This window comes from Etheostoma cragini, chromosome 8 (assembly GCF_013103735.1).
Source record: "Etheostoma cragini isolate CJK2018 chromosome 8, CSU_Ecrag_1.0, whole genome shotgun sequence".
In the NCBI taxonomy this organism is placed as follows: Eukaryota; Metazoa; Chordata; class Actinopteri; order Perciformes; family Percidae; genus Etheostoma; species Etheostoma cragini.
Window position 1 is genome coordinate 4709973 of NC_048414.1, and position 27767 is coordinate 4737739.

The 27767-nt window shown below is 41.0% G+C and overlaps 3 protein-coding genes and 1 long non-coding RNA gene across 12 annotated transcripts in view; 1 reads left to right on the plus strand and 3 right to left on the minus strand.

Annotated features, from left to right (window-relative positions):
* Positions 1-8425, minus strand: part of LOC117948794 (transcription factor SOX-6-like) — a 112179-nt gene extending 103754 nt beyond the window's left edge. For 2 of the 5 annotated variants that reach the window (XM_034878652.1, XM_034878651.1), the window contains exon 1: positions 8068-8425. The gene's annotated coding sequence lies outside the window, so the exon portion shown is untranslated. Of the gene's footprint in view, positions 1-6534; positions 6787-8067 lie in introns of those variants that run through there. The other 3 variants (XM_034878647.1, XM_034878649.1, XM_034878648.1) reach the window with 2 other exon arrangements.
* A 1844-nt stretch (positions 8426-10269) lies between these two features.
* c8h11orf58 (chromosome 8 C11orf58 homolog) lies at positions 10270-14731 on the plus strand. Its single transcript, XM_034878654.1, has 5 exons — positions 10270-10501; positions 11748-11831; positions 11996-12056; positions 12279-12388; positions 14119-14731. Exons 1-5 carry the CDS (start codon positions 10448-10450, stop codon positions 14323-14325), a joined length of 516 nt encoding a protein of 171 aa, XP_034734545.1. The 5' UTR covers positions 10270-10447; the 3' UTR covers positions 14326-14731.
* A 2919-nt stretch (positions 14732-17650) lies between these two features.
* Positions 17651-27767, minus strand: part of LOC117949250 (pleckstrin homology domain-containing family A member 7-like) — a 128737-nt gene continuing 118620 nt past the window's right edge. For 4 of the 5 annotated variants that reach the window (XM_034879347.1, XM_034879349.1, XM_034879350.1 and 1 more), the window contains 12 exons: positions 27463-27612; positions 26940-27041; positions 26504-26615; positions 25967-26097; positions 25623-25817; positions 24958-25054; positions 24143-24240; positions 23267-23530; positions 19894-20067; positions 19307-19440; positions 18905-19038; positions 18622-18662 (listed from right to left, as the gene is read on the minus strand). In XM_034879347.1, coding sequence (XP_034735238.1) covers positions 18637-18662; positions 18905-19038; positions 19307-19440; positions 19894-20067; positions 23267-23530; positions 24143-24240; positions 24958-25054; positions 25623-25817; positions 25967-26097; positions 26504-26615; positions 26940-27041; positions 27463-27612 — 1617 coding nt within the window. In that variant the 3' untranslated portion in view covers positions 18622-18636. Of the gene's footprint in view, positions 17956-18621; positions 18663-18904; positions 19039-19306; positions 19441-19893; positions 20068-23266; positions 23531-24142; positions 24241-24957; positions 25055-25622; positions 25818-25966; positions 26098-26503; positions 26616-26939; positions 27042-27462; positions 27613-27767 lie in introns of those variants that run through there. The other variant, XM_034879348.1, reaches the window with a different exon arrangement.
* Positions 20587-21567, minus strand: LOC117949256. Its single transcript, XR_004657656.1, has 3 exons — positions 21556-21567; positions 21358-21368; positions 20587-20923 (listed from the first exon to the last, which is right to left on the minus strand). It is a non-coding gene; the product is annotated as an uncharacterized LOC117949256 (long non-coding RNA).

Sequence of the window (27767 nt, forward strand, 5' to 3'; positions counted from 1 at the left end):
CTCAATACTCAATACTGACAATTCTCCATTCCTCTAAAATCGTAATAAACAAAAATGATTTCATCCCAGCCCTAACATTCTGGATGTGTGTGCCAGCTGGGCCAGGGGTTGACATTTGAGTTCACGTACTTGCAACATCCGAATATCTGAGATTCAGCTGCTTCAATTCAGGCAAGTTGTTTTGTAATCTGTCCCTTACAAGTCCCCTAACTTTTTTAATTCTAATTAGCTGACAATCCTTAATTGCTGGAGTACCCCTTTAAATGGTACCTTGGTATGTTTTTGTTCACCATTGTGCTTGCATTCTTACATCAAACAAAACATAATTACTTGTCCCCCAGACAATTATCATTGTGAAGGCTACACAGACTCCTTTTGTACCCAGGCTGTTATATCTTCCAAATACTTCAAATTACACATCTAACCTTGTTTACACAATGCACCAATATCAATTAACTGAGTCAACTACAAAAGAAGGCAGCGTAAAGTTCCCTTTTGTAAATTTGGAGCTAAAAAAGCTACGTGTGCGTTCGGCTCATGACATGTGTTGTGTATGTGTGCGTGTTTTGGAGCAGCAGGAGGTCTTTTCCTCCCAACAAACACTTTTTATCTTTCCCATCCTTGAAAAAGTCTGTCGTGTTGTGCTACTGTGGCTCTGGGAAACAACTTGTGTTCAAAACATTTGTCAACTGCAGATTAAAGTGAGAAATGGGGAACAAATTCACAAGCATAGCGCCCGAGAGTGATTCGTGCAACAGTAATAAGATGCTTCATCCAAAGGCAAATAATTTCTTCTGTTTGTTTTAACCTGCAAGGGAGTGCTGGAGGCGTGGGGTTTATGGTTCATAACAATTTGTTTTTTGAATCTCACAAAAGAAGAGTAAATGTATCTTCAAACACTTGCCTCCAATTGTCAAAACATTCAGGCACTTATAGATGCATCCCCACCCATCAGGTTGTTAGGCAGGACAGAACAACCCAGGAGATATTTGCTAATGACACCCACTGTCCCCTACTGGCTGCCTGCATTGTTAAGCATACAAAGGTTGTTATTGAAGCTGTGAGTCATCTTAGGACATTTACTGATATAATAGAATATAGTCTCACATTAACAGACCTTCTTTTACAGAGCTGTGGAGGAGGGCCTGCCTAGTCAACACAGCATTCCAGGATGGGAGAAAAAAAACGTGCTCTGGTTTATTGGCATTTCTTTAAACCAATTGCAAACGTCATGGGCGGTGCTAAGCAACGGACGGAGCAACAGTGCTGCAGCAAAATAGCCTCTGGAAGGTGCTTGTTTTGGAGCATGTGTACGTTCAAAAGATGTTTTAGTCGGGTGCCCAGATAGCTAAGTTGGTAGAGCGGGCGCCAATATGTGGGGGGGGTTACTCCTCGATGCAGCGGACCAGGGTTCGACTCCAACCTGTGGCTCTTTACACCATCTCTAAATTAAGACTGAAAATGCCCAAAAAATAGTAAAAAAGAAAGTTGTTATAGTCACAACAGAGAACTCAGATTGAACAGATGGCTAGCTGTCTGGATTCACCCTGCAGAGATCTGAGGAGCAGTTAATCATGGTCCTCATGAATGTCCTTAAAAACACAAAGAAAGAGGAAGGTAATGGACATCCGGTCGGAAACAAGGAAAATCTGGCGAAAATTCCAGTGGGACCTGAAGAATCCCGGAAATGAAACGTCGTCGATACCGACTAATTAGAATATAGAATAGAGAATCATTTTGTAAGAAAAAACATTTGTGCATACAAAACCCGACAAACACATCTGTATTAAAAGACAGTGAAAAAAACAAAACAGGGAGAGACAGAAGTGGAAAGAGGAAAAAAAGACTAAAGCTCTACAAGCTCCTGGACAAACAGACATGCTCACATGTGACTCCTCTTTCTGTAAAATCATCATGAGCATTGTAATTGCCGAAGCATCTGCTGCTGTCCAAGGCCACATCCACTGACTGAAAGATAAAGAGCCACTTGAGCACCGATGTCAGTCACCTGGTCACCCTATTATGGTCTTGTTTATAAATGCTAAAGCTCTGCGATTTGATTGGCTGAGAGCAAAAAGCCTGGCCACAATGCTTTTATTTTGCAATTGATGTCCACGTAATAAAATTCAACTATGGTGGACACTTTTCCAGGACTCCTTTTAGTTCTGGCTGCTGCTCCTGGCCAAGCTGAGACGTCCGTCAAGTGCAACAGAGAAAAAGAAACAGTCTGAATTATGTGTTCTTTTTTTACTATGATTCGGCTTTCTCAAAGGAAAATAATAAGTTACAATGATGAGATTTCCATGAGCAGCAATGAACAATAACTTGTCAGGTTAATCTATTTTGCAAGCAACATCCGAGAATCTAAAATCTTTTTTTCCTTTGGGGGAAAATAATTTGTCTGAGGTCACCATTCAGCATTTAGATCGAGAGAATTATGTCAACATTTCGCAAAACCAAGTACGTTCTATCTTAATATTATTTTTTGTTTTAGACACGGAGCCTTCATTTGACTTTTCAACCTATCAGTTAAACTGGGTGTTGTTTTTTTCCATGAATGTTTACCTTTGGAAATGAAATAGTGCACAACTGTTTTTAATAAAGTAAGTCCTTGTTTGACCTTTTCTCCATTTCAGTCTTTGCACTCACTCGTCTTCTACATAACTGGGTTCAGTTCCATAAAGCACATTAACTCTTTATTCCACCACAAAAGACACTTTTTTATAGTATCATTTTGGTAAACTAATTTAAAACCATATAATTTCTGTGTCCAATTCTAAAAAGTAAACATCTTTTTGGGACAGTTCAGTGCGTTGGATCCATCTGAAAATGTTTACTAAGAGCTTGAAATACTGATCGACCAAATACAAAATAAAGTCATTTTGCTGCTCCTCATTTAGTTTTTCTTTACAAGTCAAAAGTCAAAATGACCTCTCAGGATGCAGGAACAAGCCTCGACCAGACTTCCCAAGAGTACTTAAGCATTATTATGTCCATATATGACTAGCTGGTTTTGTTCAGCGCATTCCAGGAATTATTTCACGTTACTTCATTTACGGCGTTCCTACATTTGCAGAGAAGATTTTCAACAACCCAGAGAGACAGCGGCCCTGTGCGATGTGCTGCTGGAGAGTGTCATGGTGAGTTTTTCCACTTGAGAAAAAGTGAGAGAGCCGAGAGAATGATGCTGCAGTTTGCCATGCCAAGTTGTTCACAAATGGCAAAACAAGCAGGAAACCAGAAGAAAAAAAAGCAACATTCGTAGCTGATAATCACAATCTATGAAAGAAGTGACTTCAGTTCAGTGCGGATTTACACAAGCCACCCCTTGTTATTTTCTCTCCAGGCGGAAAGCCAGGTTTGTGACTGTGTTAACACTGCAGCAGTCATTTGTCAAAGCCTCTTGTTTAAACCATAGATTTATAATGTTAGTCAACCATTTGCAGGTACATAATAGCCATTGTCCATGTTGCAGTTGTCAGACAACGGTGACGCGCACCCTGATGCCTAAAGAAATATAAGCCAGAGAGAGAAAAGAGCAGAGGAAGAGGATGAACTTTATTGACTTGAACTGCTCTGTGGATCAGAACGCCCAAAAATATGAGCAGCCCTGAACATGACGAGGACACGGCCAGGATGCTGAACAAAGATGTCGCCTAAATACTGTGTGTTAAGATGTGAAATGAAGAGGAAGGAAGAGCGAGTGTGTGTCTGTGTGGGGGGAATGCCATTGTCCTTAGGGGCTTGTACAGTATGTCAGGTAAGGTCTTATTCGGAGTTTTGATATTAGATGGTGGGAAGCAGGTGCTGGAGGATCAGCGGCAGAGAGGAAAGGTTAGCCCCGCTATTGAAAGAGACGAGAGAGGAGAATAAACACGGCCCCTCGTTATTCTCCGCTCTGGGGGGAAAATGAGGAAGCTGTTTCCAAGGTTATGCGGTGGTGGAGAACAGAGGAGGGATCCACAGAGAAGTATGCCCACCCAGCAGGGCACACACACTTACACACACACACAACAAATACATACATGAAGGTGCATAGATAAACATGACAAGGACACATCACAAGAGAAACAGAGAAATTCTTTTGTATTATACACGCCTAACTGTGCACAAGGGCAAGCATGTAAGGGTGGTCTCATGCACACACACACACACACACCTAAGCTTGGATTGTGGTTAACAAACTTATGGGCATCTGCCAGCATGTATCAAGTCCTCTCCGGGGCCTCAACCTTTCTTTTTCAGCAACAACACTGCAATTTGGGTGTGCCGTTGAGCCAGAGATAAGTATAGGTTGGCTAATATGCACTTAGGACCGAGGGAGAAATACTTAGGATTAAATGTTTAATTTGTGTTTGTACAACGCATGTCCAATTTAGGGGCTGGTGTCTTTTTCAAAGAACCTAACAACAAATAATTAGGACTCCAAAATGATGGAGCAACATTTTTTTTTCCAATGAAGGTAAATAAGATCTTCAAAAAAGCAAATGTGGAAACATTTAAATTTGCAACACCATGGTCAGATGGAAGATGGGCGCGCAGCTCAATAAAACAGTAAAGCTAAAGGGTTAAGAAACGAGGACGCGTCCTAAAATTGAAATTAGCTATGACGCCTTTTGCATATCAGGGTGTTGTCGATGTCTTGTAAAGGGCAAACTCACAGTGCCAATCTATAAAAATTCAGAGCATTCCTCCACCTCCTCTCTTCAATCTCTTCATCTCAACCTCTCTCTCTCAGTTGTCAAATCTCTTTCTTTTCAGTCTCTCCAGCTGCTTGTGCCGTCTCTCTGCCACTTGAGAGTCCCTCTGGGCCACAACAGAGGAAAAGGCCTCCCAGAATCCACCTAATATATGTAACATATTAGAAAAACGACGGATGGATTTCTAAATACAAGAATTAGATCCTGAGGTGTACATTTATAGGGCTTATTATTGAAGCAAATAAAATAAATTGATATTTTCAGAGTGGAATATTTACTAAATGATAGTTTTGGAACAGTTAAACTGGGCTGATGCTGGAAAAGAACATAAGCCCACTTTGTTTTTGTGTTTTTGTGTGTGTGTGTGTCTGTGTGTGTGTGTGCGTGTGTGTGTGTGTGTGTGTGTGTGTGTGTGTGTGTGTGTGTGTGTGTGTGTGTGTGTGTGTGTCGAAAATCTGAAAATTGAATTTAAAAACTTTTTCTGTGAGGCAACAGTCCCGAAAATAAACCGAGCACATGATGAAAATAAAAAATATATTATTCACAAATTGTAACCTGATATTTTACCAAATTAAACAATTTTCATCTTGTAAATTATTTATTTTATATCACAGGAGGGGAATCATTCAAATGTGCCACAGAAACGAGGGGCATGGTTCATGACAGAGATGTCATGTTGCTGACAGGCTCCAGTGGACCACACAGTGACCGGCCGCTGTGTTCAGCCTGGTCCGCCAGTTGTCAGCGCGGATCCCCACAGAAGAAGAAAGAGAAAAAGAAAAGAAAAAACTGCAGGTCTCCCTCAGACAGCGGAGAGAGCTTAACCATGCAGCCCGGAACAATATGTGCTGAATTGGCAGCCTATATATAAGTCTGCCATTTGGACACTCTAATGCCACTTTACCTTATGAGGGAACTTCAACCCGCAGCACCTGCTCAAAACAAAATGCCATAGGAGATCAACTTCGGCGACCCCCCCTCCGCACGGATTGTTTTTCAGACAGACACTCTCACTTACAAGAGAGGGGGGTTGCTGCTCTATAAATTGTTCTGCCAGGGTCCAAACAATTACACAACTTGTTGGAAATTGTGATTTACTGCAGGCGGGTGTGGGCAGGTCCAAATTGGCAACCGGAGGCTCTGTCAAGCCGGGCAATTATAACTCTGAATTGAGGAGTGATTTGATGTGCAAACAAACATGTGGATGCGTTAAACAATTAGAGCTGATGCTGGGAAATTGCGCAAAACTCCGAATATGACAAGCGGTTAAGATAAAGCTTCACGAATCTCAGAAACAATGGCGCGTTTCCTTTTTAGCAGTTTGCAGACTTTTTTTTTTTTTTGTCAAGCACGTGTGATCTCTCTTTCGCTCTGTTTCTCTAAAAGCTCCTTATCAGCATGCAAGCAGCGGCTTATCTGAGAGGTGTAGTGTGGCTCTTAATATGGGGGAACACCCTGAAGGGACTCTATCAGTCTTTTCCAGGCCGTTGTCGTGCGCCTTGTCCTCCTGTACCCTCTGTCACATCCACACTGTGAACTCGGTGTAAATTGACCCTCACACATGCAGGAGACAGACCCGGCTGATTGTCCGAGCTGCAGACTCTTCACTCAGGACAAGAAAAACCTGTCCCTGCATGCATGGCTCAAGTTCACACCCGCAAAGTTATAACTTCAGACAAAAAAAGCGCTGTCCCTCCATTAGGCTGCACAACTGGCAAGTGTAATTGACACTTTTTTAGCACCCGTTGACACGCACGGCCCACGCTTTTAACGATCTAACATGAAGAAAGACAATGATCGCATTGGAAATAAAAGGGGAAAAAAAGAAACTCACAGATTAATTTCTCAACTCTCTCGGCGTGCTGGGACACTGTCCTGTTCTTCCTCGGTATTGTCTCCCAATGAATCTGTGTTAGGACTCCGAGTCTATTTTAATTTATGACTCACGCATTCTTCTAGGGTCAGACGCCTGTGACCTCCGGGAGGGAAAGTTAACTTTGGCCCTAAAGACGCCCCACTTTTTCTCTCCATCCAGAGTATATTTATCTCTATTATATTCCAGTACATGTGAAACGTAAGGCACCACCGATCCGCAATGTGCGTCTGTAGAAGTGCCGTGGAGCCGGGGACGCGCACAGCCAGTCCGGCAGAGCGTTCACGATTGTGGACAGAAGGCTACCGCTGTGTGGCCGAAGAGGAAACTACTGAAAGTATCATCCCTCAGACTCCAGGGGGTCTGAAGGGGATGACTTTAGGAGTCCTCAGATTTCTTCAAACTAAATTGTAAAAGTTTAAAAAAAAAAAATCTAACTTCAGTAGCTCTTAACAAGTCTTCAATTTGTTACAAGCGATTTTATGCAAAGCTTTTTTTGCACATGGTGCTTCATGGACTCTTTTTTAAAGGTCTCTTAATGTGTTTTGAGCCCACAGGACCATGTTCTGGTGCTACAGAACCCCTGAACCATTTCTGTTAATAGCATGCAAGACAGCAGGGCTGGAGTGGACGTGCGTAAACTGAAGTTGGAGCCTCTTCGTTTCTTGCAAAATAGAGTTGCATCTTATATGGCTGAAATTAATCTTGAATATTTAATTTGGAGCTAACACCTTAAAGCTTCTCGTAAAAAAAGAAAGACATACATTGGTTAACATGTTTTGGAAGTCATACAGTTTTGCTTTTTTCTGTGAGGTTTGGATGAGCACAGATTTAATGTTATAGATTTAATTCATCATCGCCAGCTCTGAGATGAGTCTCAGTGGATGACTGTGGTGCAAAGTGACAACCATCTGACAACCTCACGGTTCTAGTGTGCTTATTAAAGGCTTAATAATGGATATCATAAGGGAAACCTAATACTTCTAAAAATCTGTATTCGTGTCATAGAGTACAACTAAACCACATAACAATAACACAATAATTGACATTCAACTTGTTATAGCGGTTATTATAATTGGTTATTGTTTTACCATGAACTTTGTCACTTTAATGTTAAATAATAATAATAATAATAATAATAAAAGTTACCTTGATATTTTTTAGAATTGTTGTCATTTTGAATAAGTGATAAGAATAGTGTGGTTGTTTATCCACAACACCTTAATACTCTTTTTTTTTTTTTAAATGAGTGAAATGAAAGAAATTAAATAAAGTAAGAAGTGTTCTGTGAGTTAGTTTTGGAGGTTATGTAGGGTCGAGCGAGTCTAATCACGGCTCAACTTCAGGTTTAAAGACAGTGATGCAGAAAGTGAATGTGCTGCTGTCATCGCTGTTTGTTGTGAGCAGAGATAAGCAGAGTGCGCACAGACGTTCAAAACAAGCAGCCCAGAGAGCACGAGCCGGTCCACACTGACGCAACAGGACTTCTCTTACCTGGATTCACTTATTCGGCATTCGCTGCGTGTTCCTGGTTAAACTGGAGGATTGTTATGGGGCGATGGTAACGAGTTTCAGCGTTGACACTAAAACAAGAGCACTCAGTTCAAACAGCCTTCCAATGCCGTGCGTAAAGTCACCATCGCTGGAGCGTGTCTGGGACTTTGGTAACTCCTCTGTTTGTTCTCCGTGGAGGATCACAAAGTAGAAGAAAACACCTGGGCGTCGTCGTCAGAAGTGAGAATGAGGAAGATCTTTTAAAAAAAAAAAGTGTTTGAAGTTATTTCCCGTCCGGCACTATGTGGAGGTTAAGTGAGAGTGTGGGGCAGTGTCGGGGGAAGAGGCAGAGGCAGGATAACCCCTCCTCTCTCTCTCTCTCTCTCTCTCTCTCCCTCCTTCGCTCTCCCTCACTCTCTCTCTCAGTCTGTCGGTCTCCGTCACTTTCTTCAAGTGTTTTGTTCATTAATGTAAACCAGTTTACATTTGATTAGGTTCCTATTCCTCATTTTAACTTTAGCACTCATCTGCCTCCCTTTCTCTTTAGGCTACACGCACGCGCGCGTGTGTGTGTGTGTGTGTGTGTGTGTGTGTGTGTGTGTGTGTGTGTGCGTGCTTGTGTGTATGTGTGTGTATGTGTGTGTGTGTGTGTGTGTGTGTGTGTGTGTGTGTGTGTATGTGCGTGCGCGTAGCCTAGTGATCACCTGCTCTTGGCGACCACTATGAACAAAAATTGAATAAATTAAATTAAATACTTTTGTTGCTCTTATTTGACTGTGGCCACATTTTTCTTACCAACATTTTCTGTTCCAGAAGAATTGAAAAACGCATGTTAATGAACAAAATAGCGTATTTATGGACAGTTTAAGCAACAAGGCCAAATTTAAAACAAGTTTTTCTTTGTGCTAATATTTTGCATATGTAATTGGGAAACGTCTCATTAATGGTCGTTTATAGTTTGAAACACAACAACACATGTTGGGAATACAATTTAAGATCTAGTCTGTGATGGAAAAGGAGCCTAAATCTCCCCTGGTTGAAAATGTCCTGACGCGTCTTAGCTGAAGGACACCTGATGTTGTAAAGTCTTAAAAGTTGGATTGTTCTTCATTTTGCTCAGGAAAAAAAAAGTCAGTTTACTGAAAATATTAAATGAATGTGTCTGGGCTCACTTTTATTAAGTATATACAACGTGTGTATCTTATTAAATGGGATTACAAGTCCCCAACACGTCTCGTTTAATATCTCGATGATGGTGTGGTGCAGAAATGTAACGTTAGTGTCCTGTCGGAGGTGTGAGCGCCTCTGGGCTGTTTCTCTATTACTCTTACGCCACCTTTTGGCGGTTTGAATGCAGGTCATCCAATAGAGGGTTCATATTACACTGTGCAAGTCCATGACCCCTCAAAGTGAAAGCTTTTGGAAATAGATAAATGAAATTAAATGAGAATAGGCTGTAGAAAAGCAACACATCCAGCCGTGAGATCTGATTTAATTATGCTCCAAATTGAAATGATGGTGCCATGCAGGCAATTGGATCCGCCATTGAGACGTAGTAGGGAAGAAGATCCTCAGTTGAGGTATTTAGTTGCAATAATGTGCATTCCTCTAAAACCAAACTCAATCTAGCCTTTGAGAAAACACATGGATAGTTCCATCACAAACATCTTTAATTGCTTCAGAGATGGTCATTGTGTTTAAAATCACAGATGATTCAATTCCCTGTAGCCCCCTCATAATTGCCTCTTGACGTTTACAAGGACAGTCGAACATTGGCCAAATTAAGAGTTGTATTAGGCCAATTGTCTGTTTTTTTAAATATAGCCTTCTTGCTGAACGAAACAAGGACATCTCTAACGTACTAAAACGCTAACTCCTATTAATTAAAAAAAAAAACATATATAATCCCCTTGTTTGTGGTTTGCTAGAAGTAGTTTACCTGTTTTCCTTCGACACTTCTAAGGACATCTCTGCACTTTGACGTCGTGATGTGACCACAATTGTTTCATTGTGTTGGCCTCACTTGAGAAATCTGCATCTTTTGCCTGGATCTAGCCAAATCTAAATGTATCTTATCTATCAATTCAATACTAGCTACTGTCGTTCAATCTGCTATTTAATTAAGTTAGTGGCAGGCAGGCAGGCAGTCTTGCTAACTAATTTTCTCGCTTGGTGCATTTGATTAACCAGTTATCTGTTTTAAGTGTGTAGTAACACAATCCACCGGTGACTGGCAGCAAAGATCCGCCGTAACCGACAGCGACGTAAACGAAGAAGAAGGACGAACCGGAAGTGGCGACACTGGATTGTTGACAAATCCAGCTAGCCTTTGCTAGGTGGTATGATATTCTGTTGACTTTTACTAAAGCTTTCGTTCATAATGACGTCTCCAGAGAACAGGCATGGATCAAAACGACCAGCGTCTCCAAGTGACGTGAGTAAATTAAGAAAAACTGGGCATAACCCGTAGTAGGTCAAAGCTATAGCATGCTTAGCTAGCTAGACCAGGTTAGCACCACGTTAGCATGTTTGCTAACGCTATTATTGGAAACCTGTCTCGTGAAACCTGAACACGTTTTTGTTTGCTGTCGGGTGAAGTTTACTCGCCCTTGTAGGTGGAGTTGAAACTTTATTGGATACAACGTACCATGCATTGTGTTATTTTGTATCAAATAGGATTTAGATAAACGGGGCTTGGGTAAATTTGTAGTATCTTTTGACAATGTTTTGTTGAAAATGGAGGGTCCCTTGACTGGAGGTGTTTTACCCGGCGAAGGGGTTAACGTTACTGACAGCAGGATCTTCCTTTTTAATTTACCACTAACGTTTTTATTCTCAATTGTAAATCAATTTCATTAAAGCAAATGATGGGCAGCGGCACTAACATCTAAAAAAGAACAAATATATGTATGCTGTTACATCATCCTCCAAACATCCTCCAAATCACCATTAATGTGTTGTTGAGTGGGTCCTTTAACATTTCCAGGATCGAAAACGTGACCACCCCCCCCTTTTTTTTCTTTAACTACTCTCTGTGTTGGAATTATCTATTAATAAATATATATATATATATATATATATATATATATATATATATATATATATATATATATATATATATATATATATATATATATCTTTGTGTGGCTACATCATGTCAGTGTTTGTGGAACAAAAGCTGTTTATTTTCTCTTTCAGAACACAGAGGACATAACTCCAATGAATTACGTTATGTGGCCCTAAGTAGTCACATTACTTCAAATCTAGTTGACAGTTATGTGATTTAAGTTATTTTATGAATTTTTAGTTGTTTTTTTCTCCGGTCATTTTTACAAACCTGAATGTGTGCATATGCAATACTTAGACAAAAGGCTCACTCCAACAATCAGCGTAGACCAACAAAATCCCAACAGAGAATTCTGAGAAAAAAAAATCATCAAACGTACCTCAGAGACTGCAGGAACGATTCTTCTGGCTTCAAAGGTGCCACTCATTCCACCCGATTTGTATAAGCATTCAGAGGGGAAAGAAACATCTTGCACTATTGGTTAGAAAACAGCCTCTAGTCATTGTTTAAATGATGTGATTATTATCATCCATACCATCATGTTATGTGTTTAATGGAAGTCTGATCTTGTCGAGTGCATGAATCCACACGATAACATGTTTCGCCTCGACAGGATGGGCCAACCCAGTGGGCATCAGCTGACCTGGGAAGCAATGAAAGGAAGCAAAAGTTTTTACGTCTGATGGGTGCTAGCAAGGTTTGTTTTGTTTCCCTATACTTTCAGTTCACTTCATTATAGGCCTGTAGTGCATATGATAAAGATAAAAGACAGCATATATGCCTCGTTTAGCTTAGCATTGTCCCTCTATAACCTTTACAAAAGTTAAACTGATAGGTAATGGGATTGTTTCTGTTTTCCAGAAAGAACCCACCGGACGCCTTGTCATTGGTGACCACAAGTCAACATCCCACTTCCGCAGTGGTAAGCGTCTTTATTTAGCATTTGTAAATTATGTATTTGTTCTGCTAATTTAAGACTTATCTAAACTACCGTTCCTTTGCCACTTACCCATGCTGCTTCATTTTTATGCCCAATGCAATTAACCTGGCTTCCCCGCGATGCATCCGCCACTCAGATCTATCCATGCATGGATAGGCCTGAAGTGGCTGGGTGTGCCTGCTGTGACTGGTGTCTCCTCTGCAGGGCAGGAAGATAGGCAGATGAACGAGCAGCTAGAGATGCAGTACCAGCAGAGCATGGACGGGAAGCTGTCAGGTCGGAACCGGAGACACTGTGGCCTGGGTTTCAGCGAGGTGAGGGGGTCATTCAGGGCCGGAACAGGGGCCACCAACAGCAAGATTTTCAAAATACATTTAAAATCATCTCTGATTTTTTTTTCTGTAGTTTGATAGTGAAACAATACCCATCAATTTGTCTTCCTTCGAGCCTCGTAATATCAGAATCCAGCCTGTTTTGAAGATGCAGGGTTGAACACAATATTCAGTTTTGGACTGGTTTGACAGTTGTGACTTGTAGTTTATTATATACTATACTTTCATTTCACCAGAACCTCTTCCTATACAGTGGTTTCCTTCTCTTTTAAAATCTCAGAAATATTGTTTCAAAACTAGAGACAGGCAGTATGGAGAAAATTAAATATCACAGTATACCTAACTTTTGAAATTGCAACAATATTGTAGGGTTGACAATTGGTGCTTTCACAAAACATTTTAACACAATGACAATAGTGAGAAATAATCCTCAGTAATGCAGATGTAATGGTAAGAGGCAAATAAAATAAAAGTTACAACAGTCTGAGTTCAGAAAATGACAACACTTTACTGTAATGCAGCCTTTCAAACCAGGATAACATGGTATCCGAACTCTAAGACGATATCTAGTCTCATATCACATATTCAGTCTCATATCACATCATATATCAGTTCAACAACGTGCTGCCGCAAGGGACTAGACCCTGAGAGATGCATAAACACACACACTGTGACACGCTCAATATTGTATTGGAATAATTAATTCCTCCACACATAAAATACAACTAGTACTGCAGTTACCACATGTATAATTACTTTGTGCGTTAGAGCTGTGGTCAACAGAAAGTGTTTGCTCCCAGCCTCACCTCCTCTCCGTCAAAACCCCCAAAAATAGATAAAGCAAACAAACATGTTATCACTTCCGCTCCAACCGCAATGAACAGGCCCACCACCTATAATATAATATATAAATGAGACCATAAACAACATACAGTATGTGGCTCCTACAGCTATAGAACTAACTTTCTGCGCCTCCTTACTTTTCATGAGAAACTATATACAGTATATATATATATATATATACAGTATATATATATATATATATATATATATATATATATATATATATAGCATTACTAGTCAATATACACACAATATACAGTTACAATAAATACTGTAATGCAAAGTAAGTTCATTTATGCAGAATCTGTCATACACAAAGACAGTTAAACTAAAAAGATAGAAACCATTTAAAAAATGAAAAGCTGAAAAAAGAAGGTAGTTTAAGGATGTAACCAGGTGTTCTCCTTCTAGATGGTGCAAGACAGTAATGATGATGTAGCCAAAGTATTACATTCTTCCTTCAATTCCACTTCTTAATTTTCTTTGTGTCTCACCTAGTTAGTGGCAACACACTCTTCTCGTCTTTTGTGTTTTTAAAATGTTGAGCTTTGTTTGCAGAGCAGGGTGTAGCTGGCAAAATACACACATGCACTTTTGTTGTTTCTTGTGTTAGAACTACTAAAACAAAAAGGCAAACTTCTGCCAACACTGAACAAATTCTCAAGGTGACATCACTTTCTCTTTTAATTTCATAGACGTTTCTCAAAGACTTTATAATGGTCCAATTCACTAGGATCACTACCAAAATGTAAATGTTCTTTAGCCCAATGCTGAAATAGTTTCCAAAATCCAGGGATAGTGTTTTACACTTTAGGTTTTTAACCTAACCTGATGTTTTTAAAAATCCTCTTTTTGTTCCTGACCCACAGCCAGAGCCAGAGTTGTTGTCCTCCCCACCAGTGGACAGTCAGACAAAAGCAACAGAGCCAGAGGAGTCCACCAGTGAAGAGGAACCCGCAAACACGCAGGACGAAGGCAGCGATGCCAGCCCAAAGGAGCAGACCTCAGACCAGTACGAGGCCAGCTCAGACAGTAGTGAGGACGAACGCAACCCGGCTCCGAAACGGCCTTTGTGAAGTCAGCGTAGGGCTGAGGGGATGTGCAGGGAGGTACACGTTTTTGTAATCTCAAATTTGTACATTTTGACATTTGTTTACTGTAGGCGATCACCCATCATTGTAGTCCTTTTTACTATGTAGAAATGGGTTCTCTACTCAAGTATTCATCATTGGGCGACATCCTGGAGTGGATCAAAGTTGTCAATGAACTATGTCTGCAGGCTAATACGCCAGCTTTTGGTTAAGTGGTGGTTTATCAAATTGAGATAGTCTTCTTTTTATTTTGTTCAAAACATTTTAACAGTCACTGCATTTGCCGCAAATTATGTCGGATGAAACAGGATTGCTTGCCATTCAGCATGATCGGTATACACATTGTACATTTTCTTGTTTGAAAACCAATAAAAGAAAGTGTCAGTTTACCGTTTGCTGTTCTTAACACTAAAACTACAGCGGCACGCAGACAAAGGAGGTGGTTTCTATGCAAGACTGCATTAAGAATCCTTGTAGATACATGAATGTAAATGTTCTCAACCCAAGAAGCAAAGGCAGATCATGTGCTCCAGATTTAGTCTCTGAAGTCAGCTTCGACACTGCTAATAAGTCCAAAACACGTTTTTTTGATCACTCAGGTTTGTTATTGGTTAGTAATTACTTATGCTGAGAGAGAACGTTTTTTTGTTCAGAAGAGGGAATGCAAACTGCCTAGATAATTATTATAAATGAAATGGGGTGAATCAACAATCAGACTTCTAGAAGCCTTCATTGGATATTGTTTATTGGAAACTGTACATTGATATATTCTATGGGAATGCAACATCAGCAGGGCATCCAAACTAGCCCAATGATTGTCAGTGATGGTCATTAAGGGCTGAGAAAATCAGACGGCAAATACAGTGTTCACATGCCGTCACCTTTCCCATTTCATGTTGCGGCATTATGCCAAATTTTCCCTTATTTTACACACAAAAAACTGAGATGTCACATTGACATAGGTATTTAGACCCTTTGCTATGAAACTTGTGCTGCGTTCAAGCCACCTGGGACTATCGAGGACCCCCCCCCTCCCCCCCCGTGATTACATTGTTTTTCTAATTGCCAGTGTTCACACATGGTCGGGATGCATGGCGTTCTTCTGGCATTACAACTTGTTGCATGACTGCCACCAACTGTTGGGAGTAGCCTAGTGTGTGAAAACACGGAGGCCACAATAACAAAGATTGGCTGCTGTTTTTTTAATGCGAGCATACAAACGGCACATCCACAGGCGTTTGTGTCATCTGCAGGATAACCAACGGGAAAGAACAAGGATGAGGTTTATTTTATTTATTTACTTTTTACACATAGGCCTAATTATGAATAATTTAAAACATGGCATGTCTGTGTGTGTCTCTTGGCAGAGGCGTTTGTCCACAATAAACAGTTTATTGTCATTGAAAGATGTTCAGTGAACTATAGAAACATCAAACGTCAGCTGTCAACAACTCGTCACCAACTGTGAAACTCTGTTAGCAAAATCTAGCCCGAGTTTTCCACCTGATTCCCACAGGAAGTAACCTGAATGGTGACTTTTCCGAAGTCCATGAACGTGCCATTGACATTTAGCTCTGGTCCCTCCCACTTCTCCTGACGTGTCTCTGCACCTTGCTTGGAGGCCACCTGTGATTAATTTAATTAATTGGACATGATTTGGCATGCCACACCTGTCGCAACCTGGTGCTGTTTTAGAGGCCAGTAGTGCTTCCAGGAAGTTCTGTCCCAAGGCTCTGAACAGTTATGTCACCTAGCTGGATCAATGGGATTCTTGAGTTTTTTTTTTCTCTAGTAACCATGGTGACTTGAGACCTTTTTTAGGGGGTCTCAAGCCCTTAATCTCATTTTAGCCCCCCAAAATTATGATACATTTTCAGTGCCTCAAGTAAGAGTTGGCAAACTTGTCCGTTAGTGATAGAGGGCAAACAATTCCAGGTTCACAGAAATCAGTTAAATACCCCGGGTCGCCGTTGCCGACGCTGTGCACCTGGAACCCCCATCAAGGAAAGTTTGTATTTTTAATGTATCAGTTATGGCAGTCCAGAAAGTGACTTTTCTAGTTTTCATATGTTAAATATTTAGCATTTACCCGCTGATATAATAATAAATACATATTGATTGTTATCCAGAGTATTTTACTGACTTGGTGCAGAGGTGGTGTGACACTTTTGCAAGGCACTGTATCAATGTCACGTTCTCATTAGTGGCCGAGCCCCCCTAAAGGTCTGAACCCAGAACCGCCACTGGAACATTTGCAGAAAATCTTGTTTTCACTACGTCATTTTGGATGAATGTGTGGAAATATTGCATGTAGTAGCCTAAAATATGTAGAATATTGAAACCAGTGAATTCAGACAGGTAATCTGAATATGTAGTTCTAATAATGACCATAATGAGAATTGCTTTTTTAAAATTATTTTATTTTCATCTTAAACAAAAACGTAGCAACGGTAGCAAACCAGGCTGGAGGAAGGCTACCAGTGCCCATTTTAAACCGAAGATACGCCTTTAACCAACACGGCTGAATCTGACGTATTTGAGTCCGCCGCCGCCGGTCCTGCAGACAGACATCACGGAAGAAACGGCCTCGTCTTGACAGTCGGAACAGGTAAGGCTCCTTTTTTTTGTATGTTTAATGTTGTTATGTTATGTTTGTATGTTCATAGTTAACCCTAACCCTTGGCAGAAATTGATTAATTGGATTATTCATCTTGATAGAATACGTTAATAATTTTTTTTCTCCATGCGGGAACAAAGGCGAAATGTTGCCGCGTAGTTTGGAAGTATAGAAAGTACAGCCCGCGTTAACTGTAGTGAAGTGCATTATCTTCAAATTAAACTGCCTACAAATTAACTTGATGTGAACAAATCCAGTAAAGTAGTTAAAGTATAAAAAACCTTAATGAAAAAGTCTCTTGTATGTTATTTTCCATCAGTCTGAATGGCTGCGTTGTCCTCTGCATGTAGAAGTATAGGAACGTAGCTAGCTGTTTCCACTTAGCTAGCAAACACTATTTACAAATGAGTAAACTGAATGGCATTGGATCGTTTGTGTGTGTAGTCATTAAGCTCATGACCAATGATTTTATTGTGTAAATTGTAATCATATATTAAACACAATTGACCTTCAAGGATGGACACCAAGTAACTGACACATTTATTTTCTGTAAGTACTTAAACATTTAATCGTTAATCATACTTTGTAATGCATTTTAGTAGATTGGCAGAACAAGGATAATGTAGAAAATGTCAACAAGCATGTCAAGCCAAACAATGTAATAAATAAAAGACTTGTGTCAAACATTCCTACTGTGTTTAAGTATGTTGGCATTAGCTTTCATTTCAATATTTTATTCACTCATTAAAACACAGACCAAACTACCAAACAGCTGATGGCAGATTAAAAAAGAAGCAATTCACTTGTGTTATAAATTATTGTGGTGTGTAGGTGCTGAAGCATGAATGTGATTCCATATCAAAACTCCAAATAAGTGTTATAAAAATGTTTTTTTGTTACAAATCAGTTAGTTGAAAAATTGTTAGATCCTTTTCCTTTAAAAAAACATTCAGTATTGCTGGTTGTTCCTGTGGGTCAGTGTTCTGCGGATGCTTTGGCTGAGGAGAAAACACAGTGAAGACATCAGTAGTTGTTGTCAGGTACCAACTTATTAAATTTGCATCAGAGTTGATTCAATTAAATTTCAAAAGATTTCACAAGCAAAAACTGCTCAAGAGAAAATGTTTAAAGTTGCAAAATCTGAAATCTGGAGAACTGTCTCAAATAGTATTTAATAGTAAATAAACTAATTTAAAGGTGTTCGATTGATGTGATCCGTACTGCTGTGAAATACTAGAAGCAGCACAAACCACTTTGCGTTTTGGTCTGCAAGAATCAAATCAAGTTACTTTTTTTCCTCCTTCAGAAACACACAACTCACCCAAACGCCACTTGCAAGTAGAAAGCCTCCACATTTCACCCAAAACAAACCAACACAGGTGTTTCAGAGACTTGAAACAAATGGCGAAACTCCCAAGACGTTCAAAGGGCAAATATAATTTCAACTCGTTAGCTTTTGTTTTTACAGATTCATTTGTTTAAAACTTAGGTTATGTACATGTGACCAAAAAATATCTGGGTAAACCAGAAAATTGTTTAGGGCATAACACTCTTTAAATAACTAGCAGATTTTTAGGGGTTGTAGTCCTCTTTGTCAACAATCTCTGCACATTCTTGAACAAAACAGCATGTAGTAACATGCAATCCAATGAAATGGCCGGTACCTGGAGCAGACAAGCTCACCGACACTGCAGCCACTCAGTTCCTGCACACCAGGGACAAATCACATGTTGCCTCTCTCAGATAGCGATCTTAGAGTGTCTGTCTCTCTTTCTGGTTTACAGGACAGTTCTACAAAGAGGCTGTTTTAGGGCTGACTAGCCTTTAAGGTAAAGGTTAGCATTCATTGGAGTATAAATGCTCAGAGAAAGCCTTCACTGGGATGGTTGATGTTTAGTTTAAGGGCTAGGGGATGCATCATGTTGATTTAGGTGTGAGCACACTAACCTGCGACCAGTTTGCTCTTGCGTGAGGCCTCTGAGGCCAGTGCGTGGGACACATTCATGATCCTTTCCTGCTGCTGTAGAGCCGAGTCCAGCTCACCGAAGTCCAGAGGTGCAGATGGCTGTATGTTCTGATAACTGTTGAAAAGACACAAACACTATAAACCTAGAGATTCATGAACAGCCCACTAACATGCATTACCATTAAGGCCATTATTTCATCCTGGGATACAGTAGATATGTATTATTCTTTACCCATGGCAGACATTTGAACTCACTGTTATGTCAGTGCATTTGTCTCTATGAGCATAAACAGAATATTTAACTTCAAACATCTTCCCTTTGCATACTACACCAAACACGGGAACAGTATCAACTCCAGTCTCAGTGTTTGAGTGAGGCCTACCTAGATTTGGCCAAGAGGTTCTTGATGCGCTCGGCCCGGCGGGAGCGTTCCTCCAGCTCCTCTGGACTCGGAGGCTCATCGGGCTCAGACTCAACGTAGCGCTCTGGGATGGGAACTTTTTGCGGTTTGGACAGCTGCAATGTTGGACAGACGGGTAGTCAGTCTGCTGATTTCCAAAATTGATGCAAGTCTGTTGTAATTCCTGTGTTCGGAGATTCAGGCCTCGTCAAGCAGACAGAGGGGCATGATTTCCCCCTTCAGTCTGAACATTCTTACGTACTGTACATATTTTTTTATGTTGGAAATACAGGCAAATATACTTAGGCAACCAATTTCATAAAGAGCTAAATATTCTATGTTCTGTTCTGTAATCACAAGATCTAACAAAGAGGACTGGAAGAAGAGAGAATAATGCACACATCCACCCATTCATTTATGTTATGAAAGATCATGGACGGTGTCCAAGAGAGACTGATTTAACCCGATTGATGAGAGCAGTGGAGCGGAGAGAGGATTCCTATCTTTTTGTGTCCTCACTGAACCGCCTGCCGCTGCCCTGCCACTCGTATGTTCCATGACTGATCTACCTCTCGGCTGATATCCAGGCCGAAGTCGAGAGGCTCCACATCCACCTCTCGTATGCGTGTGGCTGTATGCGTCACCCACTCATCTGATTGGATCCTCCTCCTTTCTTTCACTTGATTCCACCCTTCATCGCTCTGACCCTCTGCAGCAAGTCGCTCCTCCCGACAGTCAAACACCTAGAAACAGCAGAGTCACGGTTACAGCTAGCCTGACGGCTGGGTAAAACAGATTTGCTGCCATCCTTTCAGTCTTAAGTACATTTAAAGTGTAAATTCATCACAGAACTGCAGTGTTTTAGGACACGTGTACAAGTTGTTGGAGGTTTAATATTATTAGGAAAATTGATTATGAGCCATTGATATTATTGCCACAAATAACCAGATCTTTATGTAGACAATACCCCCCGACCAGTGTCTAATATCCAGGGAAATGTGTGCAAAATATCTACTTGATTACTTTAAATCACCAAGTATCAACCTTAGAGCTACATCAGCCTATGTAGCTAAAGCCTTTAAAGCCCTTTTGAAGAGCAAAAACTATTAGTTGATCAGGTATTAAAAATCAACTAAAATTAAATCCTGAAATTAAATTAACAGGTTCAGCTTGTCAAATCAGTATAATTTGAATACTGGTTGTCCTACGTCTTCTATGACAGTAAATGGAACATCTTTGGTTGGTGGAATGTTGTTGTTGTAAAATGAAAGGGGGCTCGCTCCCCTATGGTTACCGAGGTAATGTCTAATATATTTTGGTGTACAAAAATGTGTAATGTCTCTGCAGTGAGGCGTGCCTCAGCTAGAGGGAGGCAAACACTGATCTGAAAGGGAGACACTGAACATTGAACATGTCTGTGCAACCAAGAATAATTACAGCGAGAAGTTTAGTCCAGGCATTTGAAATGATCGTGTTTAGTGTCCTTGCCACAGAGGAGACCCAGACTGATGATCAGTCTGGGTCTGGAAGCTGTAATTACACACACGTACCACATCCTTCTTTTTTATGTACACCAGCACTTTTGCATCTACAAAAATACTTATTTGACTTTTTGTCGTGTGTGTGTGTGTGTTACTTGTAAATAATCATCCAAGGAGCATCAAAGCCATGCATGCATCCTCCCACTCCAGTAGCCTGCAGCGCGGTCTGATCTGCCGGCGTGTTCACATGCTCTGGGAAACACTGCATCCCATGCTTTGTTGTGCTCAGGAGAATCAATCACACACAAAAGGATAGAGAGAACAAAAACCATGCAGAGACAGATTCATCAAACGCCCCGACAGATTAGGAAGAACACAGCCAGGAGGAGGTTGAGAAGCAAGAAACTCTTTATTGTCGAGTGCAAATCTCCACACGATAGAAAAGAAAAGGGAAGAGCTGTGCGTTGCTTCTCAATAACACAGAATTAGGTAGTGATTAGCAGTTCACTTCTCTAAGTTATCTATTTTATTTCTACTCTTCAAATGAGCAACCTCCTATAACTCTTTTCACTTTGATCTGATATATTGTACCGAGCTGTGGAAAGATAAAAGCAATGGGGCAGAAAAGCTTTCAAGATCAATACTTGTCTGGAAAACAAGGAGTGGACAGCCAAGCCATAGAGAATAAAATCTACATGACAAGCACACAGATCTGTTGGTCTGATCAAACAATAGATTTAAAGAACTCACCTTGGTATCTGGGAATTTTTGTTATTTTTCATTATTTTCAGATCAAAAATTGACACATTGAAAGCTTTTTGAACACAAGGTGTCCAACAATGGCCACTGTACTGTCCTTTTCTTACTTTCCACAGAAACTTTCCCATGACAACGTTGTCCGCTCCTTGTTGATACATATTTTTTAATCTTTTTCTTGCATTTCAGCCCTGTTGCTTGAACCTATCCTGTATATTTATGATGCATAAATCAGCACAGCATAGGCCACTTAAAAGTCCTCAGATGAGTACAGATTCTTTCCCCAACTTTAAATGTGGCAATGCAATCAACCACTGTCGAATGTTAAAAAAAATGTCATCTGCACATTAAACAAGGCTATATTAATGAGGATGTTAATTCAAATATAAAATGGTGTAAACATGTTCTATGCTGGTGGAGTAGAGAAAATAAATCTGCTCTGGCGTTTATGGTTATATGCACTGCAAAGAGAGACGTCCTAGTGGAGGATTACAAACTGGGTATTGCTCACTGTTACAGGGGAATTTGAGTTCAATGATTTATGGGAAATGTAGTCTGATTAGGCAGATCTCACAGCAGTCAGGAGTGTGTTAGTCTGTAGTCATAGTTGCAATCTGGTAGTTATACTGTGTCATGTTATATTAATGGAAGACTTTGACATTTTGAATTAGTCACTGGATCACTTTGTCCACCCAGACATGTTAGCAATGTTAACATTCCATACTGAAACCAGGGGCAAAACTAGATTTAGTTTAAATGTCAAAGTATTCCTCTAGGGGTTAAAACCAGCAGTGTCCCCACATGTTTCCCGACTGAATTCTGCTGTTACACAGACAAAGCCCCCTTAAAGCTAGCTCTCACTTCGTTTTAATGATTCTAAAGTGGAGACGCATGCTTTAAACAAACCACCATTAATTATAATGTTGATTAAGGAGGTACATTTGGGACAAAGGCAAAAACTTTGTCAGCAAAACAAGGCACTTGGCTTTCATTTAAAGAAAAGAAAAAAGCTGGGAGGTGTGAGCATGATTTGTGCCACTAGCATTGCATCTTTCTTCATTTCATCAACCTGAATTCTTTTTCTAACATCCCCCCCCATCTCTCCCTCCCTCCCTCCTCTATATGCTCTATATACCAAATTTCTACAAAATATAACTGTACAACTGTATACTGAAAATATCCATCAGTAAATAAATAAAAGTGTACAAGTACACGGTATGTAGATGTACATAAATGGACTCTTCTCTCTACTTTCTGGTGATAAAAAACCAGAGAAAGGAAGGCAGAGTGATGCCTTCCATTCCCTCCTTTTCTCAGTGATTTACATTCACAATTGTGTCAGTGAGGTCCCACCATGGGGCAGTGGTAATAAGGGTCACCTTAACCCTTGTACCTTTAAAAACATAAACAGGGAGTAACTGTCCCAGTCCACAAACTAGCCCAGTATTCCCTTAATTGCCCTTGCTCATTTTGTCGCCCGTTCTTAAAGCATTAACCAAGCTAGCTAGCCAGCCATAGATAGTCCTGCCCTATAGCTTGTTAGTGCTAAAGTCAACGACCACTGGTTACACAAGGCAGAGAGTGGGTTAGCATTCCTGCTAGGTTATTGTGTGGCTGGGGGCTGGAGGCTGGCGTAGCAGCAGTGGTGGTGAAGGTGAGGCTCCCTGTGTCTACTGCCGCTGCGCGGGGGTGGGGGGTAACGTACGGAGACCGGAGGATCTGAGGTGCTGGAGGGCAGTCTGGAAGAGGACGAGGAGCGCTGGGTGGTGACCGTGGAGGTGGAGAGGCCCGCGCAGGAGCGTTCGCCCTGGCTGAGGTTCCTCTTGCGCTCGCGGACTAGCGCCTTCTGGTGGCGCTTCATCCGCTCCAGCTGCTCCTCCGCAGTCATTCGCCCTCGAGTCTGGCTGCTCGGGAGCTGCAGGGCTTCCGTAGGTGAGGACAGACGCTCCAAGGCACTCTTGGGTCTCTCCTGGTGAGAGAGGGACGGAAGAAATATGAAAGAGAGAATTGGAACAAGGACAGGATGGAAATGAGAGAGCGGATGGATGCTTAGTGAGGGACAGCGTTCAGAACAGAACAAGTGATGAAAAAGCAGACCAAAAGTTAAAAGGAGAATGAAAGACAGGAAAATGGACCGTGAAATGGTGTAGTGAAAGACAAGTTTAGACGAACATTGAAAAAAAAAAAGCAATAATGAAAGTGACAGATTTTAAACACAAATTGGCATATTTACCTGGATACAAACACAAAGACTAACTGTAACACACACTGCCACACAAAGTCTACAACTTGCATATCAAATGCTACCTGTCCCTAATATTTGTTCTGCATATTTCAAAATGAACAGACTGAGGCGAACACACCTAACATGCTATACAGTTTGGGTATTGTCTACAACACCGGGGACGTTGTCCCTAGGGTTGAATGTTATTCAGGATCTTTCAGTGTGGTCGAGCCTCACATTTAAAACCCTGGACTTGCCAATAAACGATTAACACAAAATTCCCAACTACAGCCACACTGAGGTACACTGGATTTCTCCAGCTGATAGCAGGTATCTGCAGATGTTACTTTGACTCACCTTGGCTGCGGCGCTCCCGGGGCCTCTCCTTAGGGTGACGTAGGATGCGATGGAAATGGAGTTGGACTGGTTCAGTCGAGAGGAGGGGCCTGGCAGACCTTAATGAGCACAACAAGACGAGAACCAGCAAAAGTTTGATTTCATTTGCAAAGTGAAAAAAGCAGTTAGGTCAAACAATAAAAACACAATGACCAAAAAAGAAAAAAGAATTCTCTATAAGGAGTTAATATATAGAATTTTTAAGAATTTAAGGTGAGGCAAAAAATGTATTATGCAATGTTTCAGGCCTTTCAGAATTTCACAATTGCGCCAATTCACACAAATTCAACCAATCACCTTGACTTTGGTTCTAATTTTGACCAATCATCAAAACTTTTTTGCAGATTCCAGACTTTGTATCTGAGAGCCACTGACCAAGAAGGAGTGAGAACGGGTTGACGTAACACGTACGTTGCCATATTACGCGTGTGCGCGCAGATGCTCGCTCGCACGCTCCTTGTGTCTGTGATAAAACATTTTATTACATTTTCCAAGCTTTAACTGATGAATCTTCCAGTTAAAAGAGATTGGAGTTCTAATGAAAAAGTGTCTTTCCAAACACAAATGCACTTGTCTGAGAAACCTTTGATCAAAATGATAAATATGCATAGTATTTTTTTCCTGAAGTTAAAAAATATGAAACTTAGAAATTTCCACCTGTTATACAAGAGTGATAGTTGGTAAGGCTCTGCTTGGAAATCACGAGCTGTAAAAAATGCTCTGATAAGGGTCTGTATTTTCTGTTAAATGTATTGTACGTGTTACCGGTCAGATACCTTTGCTCTGGAAATACTGGTAGTCAGCGTCAGACCCGGTGCTGTGTTGGCTCAGTCCTGGCAGCTCTGGCTCACTCAGGTAGGACCGCAAGTCAGTCTGAAAGCAGAGAAGGTTAGACAGAAACAGTGTGTAGACCGTTGGCTGGTTTTTTGGCGTTCTGGCAAATTCTTTTGATTCTGTGGAAGACTGTTATTGGAACAGCCTTTTAAATGTAAATGTACTGTATTTGCATAGAGGTTTCTGGTCTTAATGACTATACAAAGCACTTTTACATAGTACAGCAACCATTCACCATTCACACACTGTGACCGAGGCTGCCGTACAAGGTGCCACCTGCTCAGCAGATAAACATTCACACACATTTACACTCCAGTGCGCAGCATCACAAGGGCTTAAACGGCTGTCTGATTTAATGATCTATGTTTAACTTTGTGTTCTTTTTTATCTTTTGTTCATTGCATTTCATTTTATTGTAAAACACAGATTTTCTCTCTGTGAAAAGTGCTATAAAAATAAACTTGACTTGCTTACTCCAAACAACAATTTAGGGAACATCTCAATTTGAAATGAAATATTAAAATCACCCAAACTGCATTTGCAAGTCTTCATTCCCACAAAGACAACAGTAAGGAGATGGGTTTTGGGAAACTAAAGGACAGCATACCTTACTGTCTCCATTGACAACATACTGCCCGCCCTCCCTGTCCCTCTTCCTCTCATCTGATTGGCGTTTCAGCCCACGCACTGACGTGTGGCGGATGACCGAGGCCTCTTTGGGGAGAGGCGGCACAACAGGGGGCGTCTCCTCGTAGTCGTAGAGCCGAGGCAGCGGTGGCCTGGGTGGGGCCGTGTCCTCTGCCTGGACAGCAACCAGGCACAAGGATTTAATATAGTAGAAGTAGAACTTTTAAACACAACAGACTAAATCCAGCAATAATTCCTGAACATGAAGAACCCTCGGCTCTGTATAAGTAGTGTAGTATTTCTAAGCAGAAGGATAACACTCACCCACTTTGGCACGGTGCTGTGAGGCAAAGTATGGGAGAGGATGCTGGGGATGGAGCTGCGAGGTGGAGGCTGGACCTCCACGCTATGAGAAGGCACTGCCGGGTCTGACATCGAAGGCACTAATTTCCTCTCTGTTGGGGGGTGTGAACACACAGAGAAATCGAGGTTTAGCTTTTCAATTTAAGCAGTTTATAAATGTATTCACAGTCAGAAATTGAGAAATGTAGAAACAGACTTTCAATGAATGTTGCCAGTTACACAATTGCCATTTTCCACACAAAATCTGATCTTTAGAAGCTGATTTCTAAACTGAGACAAAATGATGAGTGTAACCGCAGAGAATGCTTTACCTACAACACTGCAAAATAACACGATATGTGGACAACACCAACTGTATTTAGAATCTCTAGTAGCCTATATATTCCGTTAATGTGAAATCCTCTTTCCACCTTTTCCCGTTTTGATGTCAACTGTACACAAACTGCAGTTTTTCTAAAAACAGTGGCATTTGCCGGGTTAGTTGCTGTGGTTACCAACCTGGGTTCTGGACAGAGTCAATGGTGATCCTGTAGTTGGCTTTGCTGGCACTCAGCCCCCCCATCACGTCCTCGATTCTCCACAGCTCGCGCTTCATCTCAGTTTTCTCTTGCTGCAGTTCGACACATACACGCTTGACTCCATTCATGTTATTTGTTCATTTCTGGTTTTGTTCAACTTGGTTTTCAATGCCACATATGTGGTAATTTATTAAAAATAAATAAAAAAGTAGCCTATAATTAAGTCTGTAATAATAAGTCTATACTGTATGTACAATTACAAATTATATGGAGGATTTGGGAACAAACTAAATAGGGACTGTTTAAAAAGCCACAGATACAGTAAATAAATTTGAGAAAAACTAGATGTCTAACTGACAAACCGGTGCTGACAGATTAGAGGTGAGCCTGCTCTGAGCTGCGGTACCAGGTCTCACCTGCGGGGTGGCGCTGTGGTTCATGTGTGCCTGCAGTGCCATCCTCAACTGCTCCATTGATCTCTCCAGCCTGTTGTATTCCTCCCAGGCGTGGGCCATCTCCTACATCACACACACACACACACACACACACCAAGTCTTAGTTTATATGTATATATACACACACACACACAGCAGTCTTTAAGTACACCAAGATACATGTATAGAAATGAATGTGTCCTCATAGCGATATCTATATGTAGGCTATGCACAAACTAATTACAAGCACCTGTGTAGCTGTATGCATACAAACCCACATATATGCACTTATCTAAGCACATTTTATACTTAGATTATATATATATAAAATGATATACTTCATTTTATCTTGCTCCCTTCTGAGATTGTGCATAGATTCGCCATTGTGTGACATATACATTGGATTTACCTGTTGATTTTAGTAAAATATCCTAACAAGTATTGTGATTGATTACCACCCTATTTCCCAAGAGCATACATACAGTATATTGTGCTAATACCATACCGTGGAGAGGCGTGATATTTGGGCCCTGATGGAGACCAGATCTTCCTGCAGAAGCCTCTGCTGGTAGGCTATCTTGTGGGCGTGGGCCGGCTGGTCCAGGTACTGCTCCATCTGCCGGTGGGACACATCCAGCACACTCTCCAGCTTGTCCTGAAAGGGTGAGGAGTCATGCAGCAGAAGGTCAACCAAAGCAACTATAAGACCTGCTTCCCTCTGATCTGCTCTAAAAATGTTCACTGACAGATGACAAGGAAACACAAAGGCCTCCAGAGGACAGCATGTCACACATGAGCACCCATAATATC

What these genes read in the sequence shown, in the direction of transcription:
- c8h11orf58 (XM_034878654.1), top strand. Translation starts at nt 10,448, where the DNA reads ATGACGTCTCCAGAGAACAGGCATGGATCAAAACGACCAGCGTCTCCA. An exon ending in GACCAGCGTCTCCAAGTGAC is followed by an intron (nt 10,502 to 11,747) that starts GTGAGTAAATTA and finishes TCGCCTCGACAG; the next exon opens with GATGGGCCAACCCAGTGGGC. An exon ending in AACATCCCACTTCCGCAGTG is followed by an intron (nt 12,057 to 12,278) that starts GTAAGCGTCTTT and finishes TCTCCTCTGCAG; the next exon opens with GGCAGGAAGATAGGCAGATG.